This window comes from Mercenaria mercenaria, chromosome 5 (genome assembly GCF_021730395.1).
Source record: "Mercenaria mercenaria strain notata chromosome 5, MADL_Memer_1, whole genome shotgun sequence".
Lineage (NCBI taxonomy): Eukaryota > Metazoa > Mollusca > Bivalvia > Venerida > Veneridae > Mercenaria > Mercenaria mercenaria.
In genome coordinates this window covers 47,661,964-47,687,336 of record NC_069365.1, presented here as the reverse complement: position 1 = coordinate 47,687,336, position 25,373 = coordinate 47,661,964, and the positions used below count along the sequence as shown (strand labels likewise).

General features: G+C 34.7%; 2 protein-coding genes across 2 annotated transcripts; both read left to right on the top strand.

Moving 5' to 3' along the window:
• Window positions 1-1,370: 1,370 nt before the first annotated feature.
• LOC128557021 (uncharacterized) lies at window positions 1,371-9,453 on the top strand. The gene is made up of 6 exons (XM_053543441.1): window positions 1,371-1,694; window positions 3,045-3,166; window positions 3,508-3,652; window positions 5,070-5,156; window positions 6,006-6,110; window positions 7,371-9,453. Exons 1-6 carry the CDS (start codon window positions 1,431-1,433, stop codon window positions 7,647-7,649), a joined length of 1,002 nt encoding a protein of 333 aa, XP_053399416.1. The 5' UTR covers window positions 1,371-1,430; the 3' UTR covers window positions 7,650-9,453.
• Window positions 9,454-18,214: 8,761 nt separating this feature from the next.
• Window positions 18,215-24,600, top strand: LOC128557315 (uncharacterized). The gene is made up of 6 exons (XM_053544582.1): window positions 18,215-18,632; window positions 20,423-20,769; window positions 21,746-21,938; window positions 22,246-22,344; window positions 23,906-23,995; window positions 24,343-24,600. The coding sequence occupies exons 1-6, from the start codon at window positions 18,369-18,371 to the stop codon at window positions 24,598-24,600; spliced, it is 1,251 nt and encodes a 416-aa protein (XP_053400557.1). The 5' UTR covers window positions 18,215-18,368.
• Window positions 24,601-25,373: the final 773 nt, after the last annotated feature.

The following is a 25,373-nucleotide window of genomic DNA, read 5'->3' as shown; positions in this document are numbered from 1 at the left end:
GTCGTCAACATTGACAAATGCATCTGTCTTTTAGGTAGACAACAAACTATGACTACTGAAAATATTCAGTTGCATGAACAACTCTATCCAAATTAAAGATTCCTTATAATGGATAGCAAGTATCTTTATGTCCGGTGACCGGACACCTAATCATGTCCCAGACGTACGGTAATCAGGTAGATCTAACTTATATGGGTATTCATATGTATTATTTGAACTTTGAACTAATAATTAGTCTTTCGGTTGCTGACTTAAACACAACTGTAACATCGACCAGTAGTGGACAACCAAAAAACAAAAACACAGGGAGGTGTCATTCTGTGCCATAAAAATAACTCTAGACAGAATTTTGAAATTTTTAAGTAAATTTCGTCTCTCCGACACATCTGAACAGTAACATTAATCTATATGACAATTCAGATAATAAACAAATACACAGTATATTCTTCTCAGAAAACCATAGGTTGTTTTGATGAGACAGCATGTCCAGGGAGAGGTAGGCTTGACCAAGTTTACTTAAATATATATATGTATGACTTGTAATTATCGCCGTCAACTTCTGTTCCTTGCTTTGTATATTCCTCAAGCACTCCCAGCTATGACTTTCAAGGCTCTTTGAATGTATGTGTTACGCAGTACAAATACGTTGGTAAACGTGTACAGACTTCATGTTAATACTTTGTTCTCTTGGTAAATTCGTTAATTAATCGAATGACCGGCCGTACACAAATATGTACACGGTTTAGGATAAACTGCTGTAACATTTTGAGAAATCCCTCAACGTTTTGTTCATAATCAGGTGTACGTAATAATCAGGTTGTGGCAACGTTTAGTTAATTGTAATTCTGGAGAAATTACCTTAGAAAAAAGTTTATTTCACAATGTATTTTATTGCAATAAGACCGCTTCTCTTCATAGTAACAACCACAACCCAGTGACCTACATTCCCCCTCGAATAAACTTCATGAAACTCATTCTGAAAAAAAGCAGTTATAAAACAGCTGTACTGCAAGATGACAGCCCTTCCTAGGTTATTTTTTCTCATAACTCCATCTGCTAACTTATTTAGTCAACCTCCATTCAGTACAGTTTTAAAATATTGTTGAATAGTTATCTTACCCTGCAGAAACAAACTGGTCTAAAATAAACTAAATACATCAAGTGCTATACATACTGCTACATTGAATCAATAAATTGTTTTGTCATTAAACACATTGTCTTGTCCCTATATTGTTACAAGATACTTTTTTATGCAAACTATTTACAATTACTATCATGGAAATACAAAACTGTGATGGGTCTTTAAATGGTATGTTTTACACTAACTATATCAATTTATCCACGAACAAGGAAGTATATTACTTATCGAGCGTTGTCAAAACATGAAGTGTTTATAAGTTTTTATTCAATCGATACACTAAAAATTAAACATGGATTCTTGGGAGAAAAGTGCAGTTTGGAAGGTTATAAGCTTTGTAAAAAAGAATGATATAAAGAACGCAAAGCCGTTATGCAAGGAAGCAATACGTCAGTTTGAAGACATTGACAAAAGAATAAATCTGAATGTTAAAAGCAAGATATCGCTTGTTAAAACTTTTATTGAGAATGTGGCAAGTGGTCAGCAGAAATCAGCACAGAAACAAATAGATCACGTTTCGGAGTTGTTCGAAACGCATATAAAACCTTACCTTGAGGTAAGTAGGTTGATTTATAGTAAATAGTCATTATTTTTAGAAAACAAACAATACCATTTCTTGTTTTGGGTATATCAGGAGAGTCGACTATATCAAGCAAAAAGAAGACTTTTAGGGTTATAGTAGTTGCACCATTGAAAATCGAGAGTGATTACAATACTAGTACTTTAAGAGCCAGTCAAGCTCATATCACCATATCTTGCTAAAATAGACTAGTAGAATAAATACAGTATTTTTGATAGAAATAGTAAGAATATCTAACATTTGTTATATTGGGGTCTGGCGTTGGCAATTAAAATGAGATATAATAGTAACTGTCCCACTCAAAGCAAAATAGTAAGTAATATTTACATACTGCTGTTTTCGTAAAACATTTATAAACAAATAAAACGCTGTTCACGAATGATCATATTGCAATATATTGCAGCTTACAATATTGATACAAGTTTTTGAACAGTGATAGAATGTTTTAGTGAATATTTAAAGCAACATGACTTGTTACGATGTTACGAAAAATCTTTATATACATGCATTGTGTTTATGATACCCCCAATACTGCCCTGATATCGGCTTAGTCTGATCACCTATCATTTAAACTATAGTTTAACTAGTTTCGTCAACCTGCCTATACATAAAGGATATGGCGTTACTCGTTTACTAATAGCTCAACTCACGGATGAGGCATTGTTCCTCTAGCTTCAAAATGGCGGAGAAATTAGAGAAAATGTTGATCGAATCGTGAAATTACAGCATTTTTAGTGTATTATTCAAAGTGATTGTTTTCAAAAGATAGCTGGGGCATTACGGACCGTTGAGGAGTATGTCCGGGTGATAATGTGATTTGTTTAATCGTCAAAAATATGAAGAAGAAAAAATGTGTTAGAGAAATTTCTACGGACATTGCCATATTGTGTATAAATACTTCTTCACCTTCAGCAGTAGACAGCAGTACACTGGACTATAGTAGCAATTAATGTGTGCGTTTGATCACGCGCATGTGCAAAAACACTTCCTATTTCTTACTATACAATACATTTGTTCATAATTGAACTACACCATTATAAATTTTCCAAGCATGACTGAGATTCAGCGCGATAAATCTTAACATATTAAACATGGGGGCTTCGCCTTAATTGTAATTTCTTTGGTTTGCTATGTGTAGGGTATATGCGGATGTAAGGTTACAAATAATGATAAATTTGTAACGAAATCGCCTTGTCTCTTATCTGTTTTATTAATCAAACTTAAACTTCAAATTTTAAATCATACAAATTATAAATCAACGATTACCAATTTCGATTTTCATTATATGTAAGAATATTTAGAAGTATCGAATGTCTTCTTTCAAAGGAAGAAGAAAGAACACTTAGAAAAATGGATGGTGGAACCCGTAAGGTAGATACAAAAGGGGCAGATACACGCCAGAACAGAGAACACGTAGAAGGTTTTAACAGCAAGGAAATCGCCAAAGGGTCTGTAAAATAGTAATAAGTTATGCTCAAAAAAGTATAGAATGTAATACACTATTAGATTTAAGAAAAGAATACAGTTAGCATTATATTCAAGAAAAGTTTACAGTTATATAGAATATATAAAGAAAAGTATCATGCCACGAATATTTATAATGTATTTGTGTGTTTACTCTGAAATATATAAAAGATGTGCTAACTTTTATTCTATTTTAATCATTTTCCACGATTCGGTATATAATGGGTACACATTACCTTTATTCATACTTTCAAAACCAAGAAATGTTTCATTTTGCCAAACAAGTTGGAACTACCAGATCTGATATATATATATATATCTTCAGACCAATCGAGAGAGGAACCAAAGGCTTAATTCAGGCATTCAAAGGCATATACAAGCATGGTTCATGGAACGCTGCTTTTCAAGTATTGAAGGCAATGAGAGGATCAGAACAACTCAGTATCGAGTGTCTTCTAGTAATTGTACAGGTGATTCTATCCTTGATAAATTTTGATACATATGCAACATATATGCGTCTTTAATTTGCAATAAATTACCCAGTATTTCTGTGACAATTCGTGACATCTGTCCTGTCATTTGCAAATTTCGGAACTCAAGAAAATCAGCAAGTCGGCATGAATCTAATAACTTGCATATATAGTCACAAAATATAAAAGAATTGTTATACCCAAACGTATTTCGAAGAACAGGGGGTATATTGCTCATTATAATACCTCAAGTAAACACTCAATGACCCAACAGGACCCAACAGGAATAAAATTTGAATATATACCACATTTCGAGCACTATCAAGGTATGATAATTGTTTTGAGTATCACCCGGTCGGGTGTTATCCGTTTCCAAAACCCTGTGCCGACAAGCGCTCAAGGTATGATTTTCGGTGTAATAAAACAAATAATACAGGCATGTTCCTAAGATATGGGAAATTGCCAACATTCGAAAGATAATAACACCCCCGGCTCTTATTACTTTTCTCAGGTTTCACCCTCGCTGGTATGTGTTATTTATACATTTTTCTGTCTGTCGGTCTGTCCGTTGGTAGATCGACGGTCATTAGACCATTTTGTTTCCGATCAATAACTACAGACTGCTTTGTCTAACAATCCCTAAATTTCATAGGACGATTACCTGTTGTCAGTAGATGACTCTTATCGTTTTGGGGATCCTAAAGTCAAAGGAAAAAGACACAGTGACCTTAAGACTGTATTACATGTGGTCAGTAGATGAACCATATTGTTCTTGGGGTTAGTAAGTCAAAGGTAAACGTCAATGACCTTGAGATAGAAAACAGATCCCGCTAAATAACTAAAAGAAAGTTTTTGCATACAGTCGTAAATCTTCATATGATGACTGCTTGTGGTCAGTAGATAACGAATATTGTTTTGGGCTAAGGTCATGGGCACAGTGACCTCCAGACTGGCGACGGCTTCCTCTCAATAACTTGAAAGAACGCTTCGGCCCACAGTTGTTAAATATCATAGAATGTTTGCCTGTTGTCAGTAGATGACCATATTGCTTTTTGTGTCATTAGATCAAATATTAGTGTCACAGTGACCTCTAATTGGAAAATGGTTTCCACACAGTAATTAAAAACACTTTGGCCGTCAATGTTTATAGGATAGGTTACCTGTAATAGGTAGATAATTTCTGTTGTGTTTGAGGTCATGTGGGCAAAACTCAAGGGCGCAGCATGCAAAATTACCTACCCAATAGGCCATCATAGGGCATTTGTATTTTACAAGCAGCTCTTGTTTATGTCCATATTTGGTTTTCCTGTTTATTTTCGTTTTAACGATATGTCTGCATTATTGTTTTCTGAGTTTAATTTTATCAATAAACATGTATGTAAAAATATTCATTAACCTGGATGTGCCTATTTTGCAGAAAGCATTTGATTATTGCAAAGAGGAATCTTCTACACAAGTGAACACTGCCGAGGAATGTGCTCGTCTCATTGTGAAAGACGGCCAGGTAAGACATATTTTCTTAACATCAAAGTATGATATACGTTTTTGTTTGCATTTATTTAAGAAATAATATATAGCAGAACTATGTTTTAACATATCGAAAAAATACGATGAGGTTACACGCTTGCAGAATAATTTCACGAAGGCGTAGCCCGAGTGAATTATACACGCGGTGTATAACCGATTCGTATTGTTAAGATATATGAAAACATGACAAGTTCTGCAATATATTATTTCTATTCTTACATGCATTTTATGCAAACAATTAGATGAAGTATGGAAACACTATATGGCGCCAAATATAATAGGTCGACGTGACGTCAATTTTACCGGAAGTAACAGGTGCCGCGGAATAATTTAGGAGTACGTAGACATCTAATGAGTTATTCTACGCACCTAATAATGAATACAGTGTGTAATTAAGTGTAACGCTGGTCTGTTGTATTATGTCGATTCTGAAACGTCTTAGATATTAAGCGGAAGATCAAATGTAGTGGCGCTTGTTTGGCGCCAAATAATATCTCGACGTGACATCAAATATCCGTGTTTTAATGCAAATGTGGACATTTTTCATATTAGCATTAATGTTATATTAAACAAAGTTTATCTGTTTTGCTTTTTGTAAGTATTTAGTGTCCTAAAATGCTTGTCATCAATTGATTATATTCTACTACATATCAATTTCAGGATGTATGACCCTTTTCACAAGTTTATTATATAATATTAACTTGAAACATAAAGTACGCATATTAGTACTGTTGGTTCAGTCTGAGTATGAACCGGTAATAGCAGAAAAAGATCTTATGAGTGATTTGTCATGTAATTCATTAAAACATTTAATTTTTCTAAATAGTTGCCTCGTGTAAAACCGAAGTTAAGCAACGATACACCAGTGAATGACTTGTTGCTAAGATACAGATATATACATGCAGAGTTAGCGGTGGATCGCCTGCAGAAGGTAAGAATACAACATAATTATAATATGAATAAAATAAAGACAATCGTTAGTATTCATTACGAGGGGTGTTCCAAAAGTGATGCGACCTGGTCTATTCTCATTTTGTTAAAAATGCCTGTTTATTTTTACTCTACAATTTCTCGGTAACAGCTACTCAGTTACGAAAGGGTGGGGGAGGGGGTGTGTGTGTGGGGGGGGGGGGGTGCATTTGACCCATACTTTTGGTTCTATATAAAGGTAACTATAGACATTCAGAAAAGGACAAAAATATATGGTTAAAAAATTCTAAGGTGTTGTATAGAATTGTGTGGGTTTTTTTAATCAAACTATTATCAAAACATCTTTTTAAAATGCTGATTTTTGATGTATGTAGATCTATAAAAATATTTCCTGCATTAATTGGTTTTTCAGTATTGTCAATATACGTATTTTAACCTTAATTTTCACTACTTAAAAACTTCATTCTTCACAGAATTTCTAAAATCGGAAAAAGCGGTATTCTTTTCAAATCGTGGAATTGTGGCTGTTTATTTTTCATTCCAAAGTTTTTTTCCTGCTAAAAACTCCTGTTCGGGTTTAAAAATCTTTCTATACTAATTGATCTTTACGTTTAGAGTCAATGTCATCTTTGAGTGGGCTATTTTAAACGAACATACAGACAATTCCAAAAATAAAAACTTGATAAGATTTCCAAAGACATAATAGACATAATTTCACTTTTGGGTGTTAAATTATGGAGCTCTGTTGAACCAGAGTTCTTCACACTTGATAAGAATACGTGCGAATTCCTCACGTGTGTGAAGAATTCGTTTCTGTGAAATTAACGGTTCAACCGAGCTAAACTACATTTTTATAACGATCCAAACAAAGCGTCTGCACCAGATCAGCTGGAAAATAAAATCACTACAATACCCAAATCAACTTACATAGCAAAGTTATTTGTTATTTGATGCCTGCGAAATTTGAACTGAATATAACTTAAACGTCGATCTTTATATGTGCATTCCAATCCTTAATCTATCTGAAAGGGTTCACAAATGCATTTCTTTTCGAATGTTCCCTGAAACCATATTTATCCTAATTTTAATTTGGTAATAGAATTAATGTTATATCCGGAATATACGTGTCACAAATAAAGCATTAAAATCAAAATTCACCTAATGAGCTTAAAACAGTTAGAAATAGCAACACTTGTATTCATAGCAAGGTATTGAAATTTATTTATCTAATCTTATCTTTGCCTTTTTATATTCTTTTAAGGCTTTTTTGAAAACTATCCTTGAACATCTCGATACCAAATATAACATTCGGATCGGACAAGAATCAGCTGTGGAGCGTTTCATACAAGACTGCATGGAAGTCACATGGTTGATGTGTGTCGAGGATCCTCCGATCTATATGCACCCTTTAGATGCGAAGAATATTGACGAAAAGAAATACGAGCTTGAAAAGAGAGGAAAAACTTGCATTGTCTGGCCGGCATTACAGGTTGATTTGAATGGCCCAGTGGTAGCAAAGGGTGTTGCTTGGTACAAATAAGTGTCCTGGATTGGAGGAAAACTAATATAGTAACTACTGTGTATATTGACTATATATATTTACTAGAAAAAAGCATGAATCAGACGACGTAAAATAAAAAAGTGTAGAAATTCACCAATGTTGATTCTAACATAAAAATGTTTTGTCGTTAAATGTTTTAACAGAGAGATTCTCGCGCTAACGCGTTATTAACAGGCGAAAACGTATCACGGCCCTACAACGCATAATTCAAATGGAAATGACATAAACGCGATAAAAAAGGTTGATCTACACACGTATTTCATAAATATTTAAGAATGTTAATGGAAAATATACTCATAAATTAGTTTTATACACGTTCTATGCTAGAATAGCGGTAACGCATGTTTGTTTCGTATTAATTCAACTGGATACATTGGTACCCTGTTTTTTCTGGTGATTTTATTACAGACGAAGTCTCTTTAGATGATTGTCAAATGTCTTCGCTAAATTACTCACTGTTTTATCACGGTTCTTTTTCATGTAAAAATAGCCCGAAATATAACTTGGGATCGACATCCTATGAATTAAGTATAAGTTACAGACTGGTCTTTATTTTTCATGGCAAATCCGTGAACCATAACAGAGATTGTAACCTGGTTATATTCACACTAAGTGACAGCTTATTAAGACTTGACTTTTAAATCCCAGTGTGTTACATTATGAACTAAAGCATTTTGACTGATTTTGTGTTGACATTATATTACAATAAGTAAAATGTCTTTTAAAATATCGATAAAAGTTCCACTTTTATACAACTTCTGTATTGGAATGTATACAGTATTAATACAATGAAACAACAGTATCCATTTTCTGTACTTCAATGGTTAATTAAGTCACTACTAACGAAATTCATTAAAGAAAGAAATTCGAAGTTCATGCGAAATGAGCGACAAATCCATGAATTACGCAAGCGATTCATGACCAATCACAATTTTGTCGTTCATTTCGCATGAACTTCGAAAATATTTTTTTTTATATTTACACTGTTTTCCGTTCTGTTTTGTTAACAACAAAATATAGAGGATAATTGTTGGTTTCGGTGTAATATCACGTTATAATTTCACCGAGTGGGCACCAAAAGTGATATTTTCACGAGTGGCGCAGCCACGAGTGAAAATAACAACTTTTTGTGTTCACGAGTGAAATTACCGTTATATTACATCGATACCAACGATTTTTCTGTTTATTTTATGTCTAAAACTCTACTTTTGTTGTGTTTATTTCAATAAAATGTCGAAATTTACGGGAAACTTTATCAGGAAGCATCGCAAAGATGACGTCATTTTAACGACGTCATCGTCATATTGTTTCCGGCTTTCAGTACGCTCGGTAAACTTTTTGACGTTAATCCGGGAATCAGATTTGATAATTTTCACTGAGTGGCCAGTGAGTTTATCAGGATATAATTCACCGTTATATTTCGATAAACCACCGAAAAACATAAAATAAAGGTATTTTCTTTTAATGCGTATCACAAAATCCTAATAAATAAAACGCCTGACTATCGATCTTGCAACCTCTAAATAAACCAGCCTACGATAAATTGTAATTCGCTTTACGACAAAAATACTGTTCCTGATTTTTATCTATTAGTAAAATATCCTCAAATACAGTAAAATCACATAGTCGTGCAGTTTTAAGTCAAAATCACGGTTACTGTACTCTCTTTTTCTGGCATTTATCTACACCCGCTTCAGTCAATTAGACCTAGTATTGTAGTTATTCGGCAGCAATTCGCTTAACATGTTAAGCAACGTGGAGGAATAAACTACTGACAATGTTACATCCGTGTTAGACTCTTTTATTTATAATATTTGAATGACTACAACACACATTCATGTGTTATTTGATATATCATGAGTATGCTATCCATTTTCCATAAAACTTGGATCCTTTTCCCTGATTGCAACGATATCGTCCAAACATGTTTAATGCAGTTGCTTAGTATGCGATAAGTTAAGTATATACTTGGATCAATGTGTAGTCTTTAGCTTACTTCACGTCCCCTTAATAAAAGGTGTGTACAGATAATAATTTACTTAAAATTCCGTTGCTGTTTGATGACGTTTAAGAAATCAAGTTTACTTTACTAGAGTCCATAATACCGGAAATGGGCTTGTCTTTTCCTAAACAAGGATGAGGGTCATCAATATAGATATTTAGCAGTTTCTTAAACGTTAAAAAATCCATAAACTGTGGATTAGGTATTGTGGTTGTATTTCTCAACTAAATACTGATGTTGCAGTGTTTTTAGATCTTCATTTTTATCAATATATGCTGTATAAACATTATATAACAGAGGAAAAATAAAGTCTTTGGGAGAGGAACTGGACCTGTTTTCATCAACATTTAAAGTTTGAAACTTAGACTTAAAAATGTTAAATTTTCTTTCTACTCTGGCATTATTTGATAAGTAAAGAGCGTAATGAAACTTTGCTTGTGCATCTATTCTGTAGCTACAGGCAGCTGCTGTGCAAAATTACAGGAGTATAGATAAACTGCAATAAAAGTTCTGACAACTTGAATATTTTTCGTTTTTAAGCCTAATTTCAGACTTCAATCGTTGATGAATATGGGCCCTGATCTCAGTCAAAGTTTCTATATCCTTAACCTAGTTTTTATGTAAAATGATGTCAAATACATTTACATCAGAACTCAAGTTTTCTTATATATCTCGGTGGCAAATATCAAACAGATACTGTCAATAAAATTGAGGCTGCCAAGTACAGATAAATCTGTAAAGAAATAAAGTAAAAGCACTTTTGCATTTTTTTCATCAAATTGTCTATAGAATTTAGATTTACAATAACCTTCAACAGAGTAATCACAATTATTCCATATAACATGTTTCGTATGTTAAAATCGACGATAAAGCAGAGTCATACCGGTAATATAGATTTTAAGTTGTCAATCATTAATGTTTTAGAAATTATTTCTGCTTTATGTATTACGAAATGAATCCTTATCATGCTGGACACGATTGGTTCTGCCTTTGCGTCCAGTGTAGATCATGATACATCATACATCCGTGCAGTCTGATCAAGATCTTCACTGTTCGCCATTCAGTCGGTATCTTTTTGGTAAGCACCCCTTTTAACAGTTAATGGTACTGTCCAAATTGTAAGATTGACAAGTAAACAAATAAACCTGTCGAAACGAAACCCTACAGCAATGACGTTTTCACGTTCCTATCAAAACGAAACACTACAACCGGACAGGAAAAGAACACTATTTCTTTTGACCTCTGAGAGTGACCATGGCCTTTGGGCTAGGGGTCTGGGTGTTATATATGACACGTTGTATCATTATGGGATCATTTGTGCCAAGCAATATTAAAATTCCTTCATGGATGACAGAGGTATGGACCGGAGAGTTAAAAACACTATTTCCTTTGACATCTAAGTATGACCTTGACCGTTGAACTTGGGGTTTCATTATGGGATACATTTGAGCCAAGCAATGTTAAAATCGCTTCAAGGATGACAGTGTTGTGGACCGGACAGGAAAAACACTATTGACGTTTGACCTCTGAGTGTGACCTTGACCTTTTAGCTAGGGTTCTGGGTGTTGTGCATGACACATTGTCTGATTGTGGGGAATATTTGTGCCGAGCAATATTAAAACCCTTGATGGATGGTTGAGTTACAGACCGGACAGAAAAAAGCCCTGTTGACATTTTACCTTCAAGTGTGACCTTGACCTTTGAGCTAGGGTTCGGGTCTTCCGCATTACAAATAGTCTTAGCGCCAAGTAATATTATAATGCCTTGATGGATGACAAAGTTACGGACAAGACACGAATTCGGGACAAACGAACTAACGGACAGACTGACGTGTATTCTTACGAACAGACCTTTATTGGGTATTACTTTTGTTAAAAAGTACCCAACAAGCGACAGAAAGTACCCAATAAGCAGTACGGAATGAAAAAAATTTACCATTACTTATTGTCCTCAGAACCCAATACATGTTCCATTATTTGCAGACAGAAGGAGGCTGCAATTACTATATGCCGCCCAAAGGGTGGGGGCGACATAAAAAGGCATAACTTTTTTCCCTACAACCGGCGTACGTAATTGATGACAAGCGCATGAAAAATGTAAATGAACAACGGATACACCAACAGGGATTAAGAATGATAACGTGAATTATGTCGATAGACACAACACACACAGAAGATAATTATTTGTTGGGTTTTTTTTGTTGTTGTTGTTGTTTTTTTTTTCAGTGTAAAATTGTAATATCTTTCACCAGTGAATACCAAATACAATAGTTTCACGAGTGGCATAGCCACTAGTGTAAATGTAAGATATGGTGCTCATGAGTGAAATATATTTTGAACTTACATCTTTCATGTTTTGACTTAATTTACCAATTTAATAGTTTCTTTCCAGTGAAAATATATTTGATATTTCTCAGATATATTTCACTCTAATAGTTCAATAATTCACCGAAAAACATGTAAATTAATAAAGTAGGCATTGTAACTGAAAATACAAACTTCAAGTAGGAGCTATCTATATTATATGTTTGTGAAGTTAACTGCATCAGAATACGAGGACTGAAAAAATTATTAAAATATCATTTCCAGAAAAAGAGTTATTTGAGCTGAAAAAAAATGATCCCGGGGGAAATATTTGGAAAAAATGGAGACAACTCCGCAAAGACTTTATGATGGGCTTAGGTGACAATTGACCTAGTACCTCATGCAAGCTACCCACTTTTACCTCTAATCATGAAAAAAGCATGCATACTTGCCACTTGAATTAGCAACCTGAATACAAAACTATGTAAAGATCAAATAATTGATTGCCCTGGGGAAAGTAGGACATTTATTGTGGTGAAATTTGTCAACAAACAGACGATTTTTTTTAAAAAGACAAAACCCACAGAATTTCACAAGGTGAAATATGTTGAAAAGGCTACTGCTGGAAAGAGAACAATCTCAACTACCCATACATATGCGTCAAAGTATGGGAAAAATATCTAGAAATATGAGAAAATCGAAGAAATTAATTTCAAGACTTATCATAGATAGGTTACTTTTCCTTTGCACTGATTTAACACGGACAGGATTAGGATTAAGAAACGGTGTTCACTCAACAAGTTCACCATATAATTAGATTGCTTCCCTTGCGTAAAGAAGGCTAAGGGTAAATCTCTAAATAAAGCAATATCTCCAATCAATTTTTGCAGAAAGTTTAACTATGTTACGTATCTATTTTCTTGTAACATTAAATGTGTTAGAGTGACTAAATTTTCTCACAGCTAAGGTTAGTAAGCCGAACTTTGAACAAAAAGACACAACTGAGTATAAAATTAATTGCAAGGTTTTCAGCTACACGTTTAAATGGTCGTTCACGGTCAAATATTTTGACAAAATTCATTCTGTGGAGTGCAAAATAACGGTAAAGTAATAGAAAGAGTATTGAAACTCGAGGGTAAACGATTTGTACGAGGGGGCGTAGCCCCCGATAATAATTGGTTTACCTGAGAGTTTTAATGTTCTTAACTTCTTTCTGTTTTGTATCATAGCCGACCATATATGGAAGTTAAGTAGGCGTTCCACACTGCCATATACAGCAGTTCAGTGAATGCTTAAAATCCTTGCTTTACAAATGTGTAAAGCTCAGGTAAAATAAACCAATGCGAGCGCAGAAAATCAATAAAATGCACGTCGCTGTTTGCTATTAGAGACACGCCCATACACACTGACATACTTTCCTATCCAACAGTGCGGTAACTAGCGTGCGGGTATTTAATAGTTACCGCACCCTGCGCTCAGTGTATATGATTTACCTGCACCAAATTTGTTAAGAAAAAACACCGAGCTATGATACAATTGAACAAGGACACCAAGAAGTGGAAACTGCACAAACTGCAACCAGGATTGACCAATTTCACAGATTACGGGCAGACATAAAAATCACAAGATATTGACATTTGTGTGTATATAGCAAACAAACATGCTTAAATGTGTAGTGACATGTTACCGCAATACTGTGATTTAATTTTCTATTTTCAACACTCTCCACTTGACTTTGTTGTAAGCAAACTAAATGTGAAGAAGCTGACAAAATTGCTCTGGTTACATAATCACACCAAGGTCAGTCCAGCTTGTTAATTTACAGCTCATACTCTACTGAAAGGCTGTCCTATAATAAAGATGTCAGTTTAAAGACAACCCAAGCTAAACATGTCTTAATTTACATTTCACATAAAATAAACCTCGAATGTTATCAGAGCTATATCTGGAGGAAGCTCACATCCCTGACGTATATTTTGTTTAAAAGCACTGCAAATTTATACCAACTGCGTGCACACTCGTCAATCCTTTTGTAACGATGAAAGAAATTTTAAAAACGGACCACTATTTCTGGCCCGTCTCGTCTGATCGGTATTGGGTTTTGAAAAGAAGCTTTCCAGTCCTATTGAGGGTTTTTTTACCTTGCTTTATGTGAAATAAATTGCACTCAAGCAAGAACCAGCGAACCTATCACAATAAGTCCAAAGAGGCGCTTTCTGACACTGCACTGTGTGGTTCCATGTGACTGTCTACTTATTGGTCCGAGAGCCCGCGACTTTTATTGCAGCAACTGAAGCCAAAACATCATATTCCACATGAAAATGTGGAAGAAGTACCTATCTATAATTAGCTCACAATTGTTTGTGATCTAAACATATTGGGGTAGAGTAAAGTTTACATCTACCATTTATTCAATGTTGGATTACAGTAAATATCTGATTGTCGGTAAATAGGTACATGTCAAACAATGTCAACTATAAGGAGTTCATCAAAAAGGAGTCAATGTCAAACATATATAGGCACCGCTTAGACACTTATGAAATTCACTATTTAACATTTGGCTGAGGTCTAAACATGAATAAAGTCAATGGATGAAATAGTTTGACTTCATCTAACTTTTGACAAGAACACAAAGATCCTTTATGTATAAATCCCTATTAGAAATGTACATTTTATTGTTGTTATAAAAATTTATAATTTCCACCCATTCGATTTAATATGAAAGTATTTAAAAGCCGCGTATTTCTTCCGATTTCAATAAAATTTCGGGATATTTCATCAAGCCAAGTTTTTTAACTGTGTGTAGCTTCGTGTATATATTCATTTTCCATCTATATTTATTGCACAACCAAGATAGGCAAAGGAAGGAAGGTAAAACTATTTTTACAAACTTGCATTTGTTATTATTTTCAGCTAAATGTATGGTTATAAATGCACATCTTTGACAAATATAATTGCAATAGGTCTGATATAATACGGTGTGTACCATATAAAGCGACAAAGCCCTTTATCGGCACATATGCAGTAGCTGTTTGTTTGGACCGGGTACGTGTTACACGACTTTAATCTATAGTCGGATTGAGTGCGTTCATACGGAGTTTATACCGAAGCATAGCCTCTTTCTGGAAAAAACAGCTGAGATAAAGTCGTTTTCAACTGCAGAGAAGCATTTCTCTATATATTTTTTTTTTGCAATTGAATTCACTATCTTTCACTTGTCTAATTAAATTTTATCAATACCGCCTTCAAATAAATACACTTATACCATTGATTATCGCTTTATGCGTACATAAATGCTACAATAATTGAGACCACATGCGAAGTCAAATTTAAATCTAGTTGTATTTTACATTGTCTGTACATTTTCTCTGATGGCTGTATTTGACAATTAGTACAGTAAACATTGTATTACTGATAACATGGACCTGGTGCGGTGCCCGCAGGGTTGGACACCGGCCAAAAATTGTTTTGGTTCATGAAACAGGTCCGAGGGATTCAAACCTACAACCTTAGTTATTCAATTAACATATTTTGTACACAATTAAATTAATTAACTTTATAATATACTGATTATTTTGTTATTTTTCTATTTTTAATAGATGCCAAAAGCATAAAAAAGACAGGTATGGTTGGCTCAACCGATCCCTTAAACGCAATAAAACATGCGACAAATACTAGACTAGACATCGTGCTACTTAATCATCTGAAGGATCTTCTGCGGCTCCACCTAATGGCTAACCTCCCATCAACCTCACGAGGCATCACCACCTCGAGCAGGATCTTCTTCTGCGGCTCCACCTTATGGCTCATCTCCCGTAGTGCTGGCGCCCCAACCTAATGAGACATCACCACCTCGAACAGCACCCCCCCCCCCCCCGCCCCAATAAGTACCGGCGGCTCCACCTGTTCATCAAGTGGAGTCAGCTGAAGGGGTTCCTTATCCAGAAATTCCTGGACCTTTACCGCGCAGGCAGCTGGTTGATGATACATGTTTTCAATCTATTTGTGATAACAGTACTGATCAAACAATCAATCCAGTAATAAATAATTCAACTGCTCGGCCATTCGAACCAAGCAGCATGCAAATAAATCCACAACTACTGGTTCCTTTAACTGTTAACACTATCCATTTTTCATGTTCCACAAACGATAAAAGCAAAAATTTGGATTATTGAGTTTATTGAAATAAACTCTTTACTGTCAGAGAACAAAGATAATATAAACTCGTCCTTTTTAGTTGTTCAAGATGGCAAAATTGTAAGCCAGAGTTGTAAACAGAAAAATATCACCAGTATTGAAAAATGGTCGGACGCTTTTCTAATTTTTATCTCGATATACGTAATGAAACACCCCGAAGCTATTCAAGATCTATTGAAATACATGTCTGTAATCAGAAAGCTTGCAACTCGCAATGCAAACTGGGTTTATTACGACAATCAGTTCCGTATGAGAAAAAAACGTGGATCCCACAAGAAGTTGGGATGTAGTTGACACAGAATTATGGTTTCTCAGCACTAGCACTAATAGTATAGCGCCTGTCGAAGCACGCCGATGTTATGACTTTAATTTTAAGGGTCTATGTCACAGGCCCCTGTGTACGTTTAAAATGTGCACACAATCACCCAGTTTGCAAGTGCAGGCTTTCCGATAACTATAACACTACTTTTCACAATGTAGGTTCATTCAGGCCAACCCGACCATACCGCACAGCACAGCAGAGCATGCCATGGCCTATGGGACCTCGCTTCAACACCTATAAAAACTGATAGGTTAAAGTTTTGGTTAGACGATTACCCTGATTTAGGCATAGTGACCTACCTTTTAGATGGTTTTCAGAATGGTATTAAATTAGAATATAAGGGCCCTCGCATTTCTTTTTCATGTTAAAAATCTACAATCTGCTTTCATATATCAAGAAATATTTCATGATTAACTTTATCGGGAATTGAGTTTAGGACATATTTTTAGTCCATTCTCTGACTCACCTTTTTCTAAATTGAGAATCAATCCTTGCGGTTTGTTACCAAAAAGGTTAGGAGGTTGGATACTTATCACACAACTGTCATACCCTCCAGCACTTAGTATAAATGAATTCATTCATCCAGAATTAACTTCAGTCTAATATTCGAAATTCGACAATGTTGTCAAAATGGTTCATAGTTTAGGTAAAGGGTCACTTTTAATGAAAAAGGTCATAAAGTCAGCCTTTGATTTACTTCCTATGTACCCATCAGACTTCCCTCTTTTGGGCATTTAGAATAATTTAACGTCTGAAATCTTCATTCAAAAAACCATGCCACAAGAATGTTCTCTAAGCTGTGCAACTCTTGAGAAATTCTCGAGTTGCCTGCATTGGATGTAGAAAGAAAATTACTCTTAAGCAATTACAGTCATTAGAAGGGTCTCTAAATTTTATTTTAAAGCCATTCCTGTCGGTAGAGCTTTTAACGGGCGTTTTTACAACGCTATGTCTCAGGCACGAAAACCTCATCACTTCATTAGGGTATCTGCTGGAATGCGATATGATATGGAAGTATGGGAAATATTTTTGAAAGATTTCAATGGTATCTGTTACTTTAGTGGCCTTCAATAGACCAGTTCTGTTGATCTCGAGCTATTCGCAGATGCATGCGGCAATAGTGACTATGGATGTGGATCGAGCCTACTTTCAGGAAAGGTGGTGCTTTTTAAAGTGGCCGTCCAATCTGCCGTATGAGGTCTTAAAAGACATAACTTACTTAGAACTCATACCAATCTTGCTTGCTCAGTCTGTTTGGGGTCATCTCTTGAACAAAAAGAAAATTCTATTTCGAACTGATAACAATGCATTAGTGCATATTATTAATACACGATCGTCAAAAAATGACAGGGTTATGAACTTAATACGTCAGCTAGTTCTTTTCACGGTATTCAGTTTATGGCTCTCCATATTTCATCCACCCGTAATGAAATCACAGATGCTGTTAAACTAACCGCCTGTTAAATTTTGATTCAAAATACTAGACTTGGTGAGAAACTCCAGTATGATGTTTTGAGTTTTCATTGTTCATAATTCTAACCTCATACATTTGTTTTTCAAAGTCGTCTGAAATGCCGAAAAATAGCTCTAAAAGTTAATCAAACGTTAGCTTAATCGCCTGTTAAAGTTTCGAACAACTGGGTCCATATGTTAAAGTTTTTAACGACCAAAAGCTGATTAACCACCTTTAAAGTGATAAAGCTGACTGTGTACCGACACGCTGTGTACGTGTTTACCTAATCGATTAAATACAAGATTTGTTAACATTTAAACCAGGAAGTAATATGGTTTATTACGATTATTAGTTCTTTGAAAAACATATTTTTATTTTCAGTTTTCTCTGAATTTTGAAGGACAGCAAAATAACATTCAAAATGGAGAGTAAAGTTATACAATTACTGGAACATCTGATGGAAAAACATTATGAAACAGCAAAAAGAGCATGCGGTGATGCGAAGATAGAGATCAGTGATGTCGAAAGAACTCACGGAACAGTTTTCACAACAAGCCAGAAAGAAGCTGTTGAGGAAGTGAAAAAAATAATAAAAAATTTAGATGGTAAACAGTTTGTAGCAGCTCATAAATCATCGTTATCTACTACTTCAAAGTATTCGCAGCACGTGGGATCTCTTCTGAAGGTCTTGTATTTTATGCATTTGTTTCTATCTGCATTTGTTTCTACCTACCTACCTACCTACCTACCTATCCATCTATAAAGATATGTTCGTCCATCCGTCTGTCCATCTACCTATATGTAACTCTGTCTTCCTGTCTGTCTGCTTGCCTGTATGCCTGTCTGCTTGTCTATAGGTCTGCATTACCCTCTGCCATACCTACCCACCCCTATCTATCTACCCAACCTATTCTACCATACCTACCCTAACCGACCGACCGACCTTACCTTACCACACCCTACCAACCTACCCACCGTAACCTACTCTACCTATTTATCTACCTACATACTTGCCCTACCCTACCCTACCTATCTACTGTCTACCCTTACGTCATGCTATTGTCGTAAAACGCAAGATACTACTACTCCCGCACGATAATTTATACGACAGCATGTTTATATTATTGTTTAATTGTTATGGTTGTCATGCATCGTTGAACTCAAAAAGAAGTTAAGTGCATACTGTAATGTTATACAAAAATGTTTTCTGTATTGAAACGTTTTAATAACGAAAAATCATAATTATCAAACATGTTATCGTTTGTGTTATCGTGCGGGATTTATACGACTTTAGTAAACTTTGAATATATATAATCACCAATGTGCCAAAGTTTACCTGTTAAATGTAAACGTAGTTTTTCAATTACCATAGGCCAGGCGTGTTTGAAAATAAAGTAGGCAAGTTAATTATTATCTTTTGGAAGTTCTTTAGAAGAGCACGTTATCCCTTCGACATTTTACGAAAGTGATCACAACATTAAAAGAAAAGCATTTATAAGTTTTCGGAAATACTAATATTATAATGGCTTGTTTGCATATCAATAATAATTAGAAAAAGAAAATGTTTTTAAGCTCTCAAAACAATGTGAATGGTTTGCAGAAAATTGTCAGTTAACTAAACAACGAACAAAAAAAATGTCCATGCTAGGTATTAACGTACAGTTCTATACAAACTGTGCGTTTGAGAGTTTAAATGTTAGAGATATTGACATCTTTATCAGTAGTAACTGATCAACTTACATTTTAGATAGCGACTTAAGGGTCCGATGGCCGAACCCAGAGCTAAACTTTGCCTCTAGAGGTCCGGTAACAAATTAATGATTTCTTCGACAATATATTACACGTCTGTTTCTCTGTAAAAGGACAAAAGCATGTACATGTCTTTTCAGAGTTACTTAAATACATAGTACGGCAACCCCCGCCTTGTTTACAATCAGGTTAATTAGCGCCAATTAAGAGGTGTGTTTAATACAGAGATATTGGATGTGTTGGAATGAACAATGTATAAATTATTATCGACTTTACCGTATTACGAACTAACAGCAGTTTATTATTTATCGTTGTAGTCTAATAAATGCTCGGTTGGAATTATAAATAAAACATTTTAGATCGGAAATTTATATACGAAGTCATGAAGAGTAAATAACTTCATGCATTTTAGGACCACTTGTTTAGAAATCGAACGGCAAAAGAGACAGAGTCGGCCATTTTTTAAATAAAGTTTTTTAAGGTAAAAAGGGATTACACCATTTTCATGTGCTTTTCTGTTTCAACGCTCTTATGAAATGTTTCGTGACACACGTGTGTCAGTATGTCTGAACCCCACCCCCACACTCCCACAAAAAAAATCTGATCCAAGGGCAGTTCTTAATGTATACATAAGTCACTTGACATGTAATTCCTGGTAAAATCATGTGTTTAAGAGCTTTGCATATAGTCTTTTATATTAAGCTAGAAATGTTATCATTATCATAGGGACGTAGAAATGAAGCGCCGACAAAAGATCAGAATGGCGGTAGAAACAACCCGAAACAAGATCCGTATCGACAGGAGTGTCACCACATCAAAACCAGCGACATGAATAATCAGTCCTATACTAATGCACAGAGAGAACACGCCCGACGTTCTGACCAAATGCCTAGCAAAAGAAAAGATGAAGGTCGAAACTATAACACACAACAAAATAGTTTGATTCAGTCCAAAGAAACAAAGAGAGATTCTCAAGCATCCAAAAGTTTACAAAACTCCACAAGAGCACAAATTGAAGCCGAAAGTATAATTGCCGACCAGTTAGACGAGAATCTTCGTCAAAACCAGAAAAGGTAAAGTGTGCAAAATAAAAAATTATTTACAGTGTTTAAATTAAAGTAGAGATATTTTTAATTTTCAGTAAGTTATTATATTTTTTTAAATAAATACATTATACAAATATCGCTACAACTGCATATATAATTTCCTCCATTACACCTGCTTTCATTAGAACATACATAGTATAAACTCCTTTAGTCTTATCTTCAAACTGCCATGCTATACTCATTGAGAGACGCTTGTCTATATGCAAATCGACATAGGATATTTCAAATATAGACGAGAGGGGCGTTGCTCTTTTCATTTTTACCACTGATAAATAGACTCAGTCAATACGGGTCTGCTATTATTTTATTTGTCCTGAGTCCTGTTTCTCAAAGGATCTTTTTATACATTTTATTAACTGAAGCAACAATAGTCGTTAAACGTATTTCTTGTCGAAAATCGTCCTTACAGTTTATGAAAATAACACTATCATTAAATAATAGTACTATCAAACGAACTGTCCAATGTTTCAACATGGGAGACCTTTTTGTAGCTCTTAATTCCGTGCAGATATTGAATTCTCTCATTGACTAGGATTTAAAATAGAATATTGGTCACGTGACTATTTTAACATTCTACGGATAATACCACAGTAAGTTTGCAATAGAAGTATGATGGTAAGTAGATGATTAGCATTACATGGAAACGTCAGAGAAATATAAATACATTGTATACATTAAACTAAGACTATTTAAGAAATTTAAGTAGTTATATCATTGGTATTGTATCTCGTACAGAGTCAATTTATCGTCCTAGATCCACTGGCACCAGATCAGAAATAACATATCATTAAACCTAATATTATGTATATGTCATACCATACCACTATGCATAATGTAAACCAGGTTTGCCAGGTCTGCTAGTATTTTTGCATAATTACGTTCTATTCTTCTACAGGATCTCTTAATACATTTTATTAAAATAATTATTTACTTGAACTTACAGTAAACGGGCTAGCCAGGCGATGAGACTTAACAACGCTGACATCGCAGACCTGAGTGATACCAACAGACCAACGAAACTGGCCGAAAGATTCTCTGAGCTATATGATAATGAGTGGACCGAAGCATTCGAATCCCTGTCTAAGCAGAACCTACCTGAGAGGGATATTATTAGACGACTTCTTGAAATTGTTCAGGTAGTTAAAATTTCAATGTTACACACTATTTCCCATAAATCTTGAAAATGATTGGGATTAAGAGTTGGGTTGGGAGCATCATTAACGGGTATTGATACACTCTCCAGAAGTTTGTTTTTTGCCACTGACTATTCAAAGGCGGTATCCATTGGGTTCATCTGTTTGTTGTTCCCTCGATGTATGTAAATAGGACTTCATGTGTGTATTTTTATGTGGTACACATTCATATATTCACTGCTAAAGGGTTTCGGGGCTTGCGGGATTTTTAATTTGCAAGGCAAAAATGTTTTGTTGTTTTTGTTTCAAGGAAGCATATGACTTTTGTGACAAAGAAGCCAACGAACAACTTTTAAAGGTACAATGTGCATTTGTAGAAATACTCAAAGGAGAACAGGTTACCGGATCGGTAAGTGCATTTCCAAAAATAAAATATGTGGAAAAATGAAGAAAAGCTTTTTATGAATAGATACATGAACTAGTCCTATCACACAACATATATAGTAAATTCGAATACCTTTAAGTTTGTTTTGCTATGAGTAGGTATTTTCCGTATCTGATTGCCTTTTTTGATGAATTCATATTGTAGACCTGTAACGGGGCTTGTTCATATATATATATAACAACCCGATTTGTTTTGCTATTAAACAAAGAAGGCTGAACACTGTCTGTTATTATTCATTCTAACACGATCCGATTCATTTTCCTATTAAACAAAGAAGGCAGAAAACTGTGAATTTTTAACAACAAATCACTGTTCTGACGTCACAATTATTACGTCATGGCGTCAAACGGCATAGCGGCGCGCTGGAAAAGAAACCGATTGAAAACGGGCAAATATTTAATGAATGTCGTCAAGGGTGTACTTAAAAATCCTTGGTAACGTGTTAGAATCGAAATAATATATCTCATTTAGTGATTTGCTCTTGAATAAATCATTGTTTGTCGTTCAGATGCGTATCACTGCGCCCTCGTGATATAATTCCTTCGCATCTGAACTCCAAACTATGATTTATTCAACGACAAAGCACGATGAACAAGGATGAAATATATTATTTCTTAAACAATTCATTTTTCTGACGTCAAAATTATTACGTCATAGCGTTAGATGGCACAGCGGCGCGTTGGAGAAGAAATCAACAGAAATCAGGCAAATATTCGATGGATACCGTCGAGGACTTACATAATAATCCTTGATAACGTGTTAGAATCGTAATAATATATCTCAAACAGTGATTTGCTCATTAATAAAATCATTGTTTGTCGTTTACATGCGTATTATTATAAATAATATATCTCATTTAGTGATTTGCTCTTGAATAAATCATTGTTTGTCGTTCAGATGCGTATAATTATATCACTCGGGCTGCGCCCTCGTGATATAATTCCTTCGCATCTTAACTCCAAACAATGATTTTATTATCTTAATTGGCGCTATAAATATATAAAGTAATATATTGAAAGGCAATGTATGTTTATTGCTGATACAATAACAATGATAGCGGATGATATAACAAAGGGTTCATGGGAAGGACCAATGGAGATCATTAGTATAACTCTGGATAAGTGTAAGTGATACGACCTACGATAGTAATGTTACGGTTTTCGAACTGAATCCTGTATACTACTGACTAATAACTGTGGCAACAAATAGGATTAAAAATAATATGTTCCTGAAAGTATGAAAAGGTAATTAATGGCATTATAGTCATGTTTCATGTAAATTATATTATTACGACCTATGAAAAATGTAACAAGATGAGAAAAATGTGCAGTCAGACCGGGACTCGAACCCGGGGCCTCAGAATACCGTTCCGATGCTCTACCGGTCTTGAAGTATGATGGTTTTCTTGCATGATCCTCTTTCCTGAAATGATGGTTTTCTTGAGAAATATTTACATTTATTATTTCTACTTAACGGAATTCATAATTATAACATTCAACTAACAGAAGAGCGTAATCACTTACAGAAATACAAAGGAGGCCAAAATGATAAAGGGAAGGAATTGCTGGTGCAATACCGGAAAGATATTGCAGGAAAAGCGTTACCAAGACTACAGGTATTATTTTATTTATTGCAAGATCAGTTTGACACACTTCTGACGACTTATATTTGTGAAAGTACGGTCATATGTGCACGAAATTGTCAAACAGTCAAACAGTAGGTATTTTAAAACACATGACATCTCTTAAATAGATACTGGTAATTTACTCTTCCCATTGTTTGAGTTAATATTATTATTTGAATGTTTTACTGAATATCATAATAAGTAATGCATGTCAATAAATGCAATGCCATTAAGTTAGAGAATAATTTTAATGTGTCTTTAATTCGGTCCATTATTAGCATCCCTAAAACAGACATCTTGTCAAAACCACACTTATCATAGATATGTTTACTTTTAAGGACGAATTTTGCAAGGTGCGTGCAGGTATACCCAGGGAAGAAAAAATAGTAAAGTATGCTAACAAAGCCGTAGAGGTTGCTTGGTGGATGGCAGTACAAGATCCTCCGGTTTATATGTGCCCTACTGTAACAACAGATTTCGACCCTAATCTATACAGAGCTTACACACAATCGGGCAAGACACCAGATTGGCCTGCATTAAGATTGCATAGACAAGGAGGTGTGCTCATGAAAGGTGTCGTTCAATACAAAAACTAACACTAGTAGACTTGAAATATCGGCTCGCTCTGAGAGCGTGTAATGTGATCGAATTTACCGTCTTCCGTCCATTTGCTGTAGTGATCATTATTGTATGTGTTGAATCAGTATGTAGTTACCGACTTTAAATGTGGGATTTACCATACCTCCAAATGATTTCAGTTTGTAGAAACAACTAAAGACGAACTTATTTAAAGCAATATATAAAACTTGTTTTGAAACATTGTGAAAGAACGAAATAAGTATAACAGTTTCCCCACTATTCATTACCTTAACACTGTGTTAGCAACGCTGAATTAGACTTTTCTTACTAGTGTATAGACTGCATAAGAGAGTTTGGAAAAAAAAAACATACGTTACATATACACTGTGTTACAAAGTTTATGTTGTTCAAGAATGATGTGCGTTAGACGACCTGGTATCATCAGGCAGTAACAATTCGAAGATTTGCTTCATTTTGTGACTAAAGAACTGAAACGTCATATCTGTGTCAGAATTAAAATACCAGGGGCCGGCCGTATTCATAAAGCATCTTAAGTATAAGTATAAGAAATTGATTATTTACTTAAGTATTACTTAGGTTAGAAATTTGTTTTACTTAAGTATATTTGTTATTCATAAAACAACTTAATAAGTAATTCTTGGTTTTTATTGTGGACGAAAACATTAAAAAAACAGCATTAATTTCAGACAGATACAACATGCACAATTATGTTTAAAGTGCTTTTATCTGGAAACAACACTTTAATCGTACTCACCACGCTATTTTATTT

Bases quoted from the DNA above. Each gene is read 5' to 3' on its own strand.
- LOC128557315 (XM_053544582.1), top strand. From the start codon at position 18,369: ATGGAGAGTAAAGTTATACAATTACTGGAACATCTGATGGAAAAACAT. The intron at 20,770-21,745 runs GTAAAGTGTGCA...TTGAACTTACAG, and splicing joins CTTCGTCAAAACCAGAAAAG to TAAACGGGCTAGCCAGGCGA. The intron at 23,996-24,342 runs GTATTATTTTAT...TTTACTTTTAAG, and splicing joins AAGCGTTACCAAGACTACAG to GACGAATTTTGCAAGGTGCG.
- LOC128557021 (XM_053543441.1), top strand. From the start codon at position 1,431: ATGGATTCTTGGGAGAAAAGTGCAGTTTGGAAGGTTATAAGCTTTGTA. The intron at 3,167-3,507 runs GTCTGTAAAATA...ATATATCTTCAG, and splicing joins AGCAAGGAAATCGCCAAAGG to ACCAATCGAGAGAGGAACCA. The intron at 5,157-6,005 runs GTAAGACATATT...TTTTCTAAATAG, and splicing joins TCATTGTGAAAGACGGCCAG to TTGCCTCGTGTAAAACCGAA.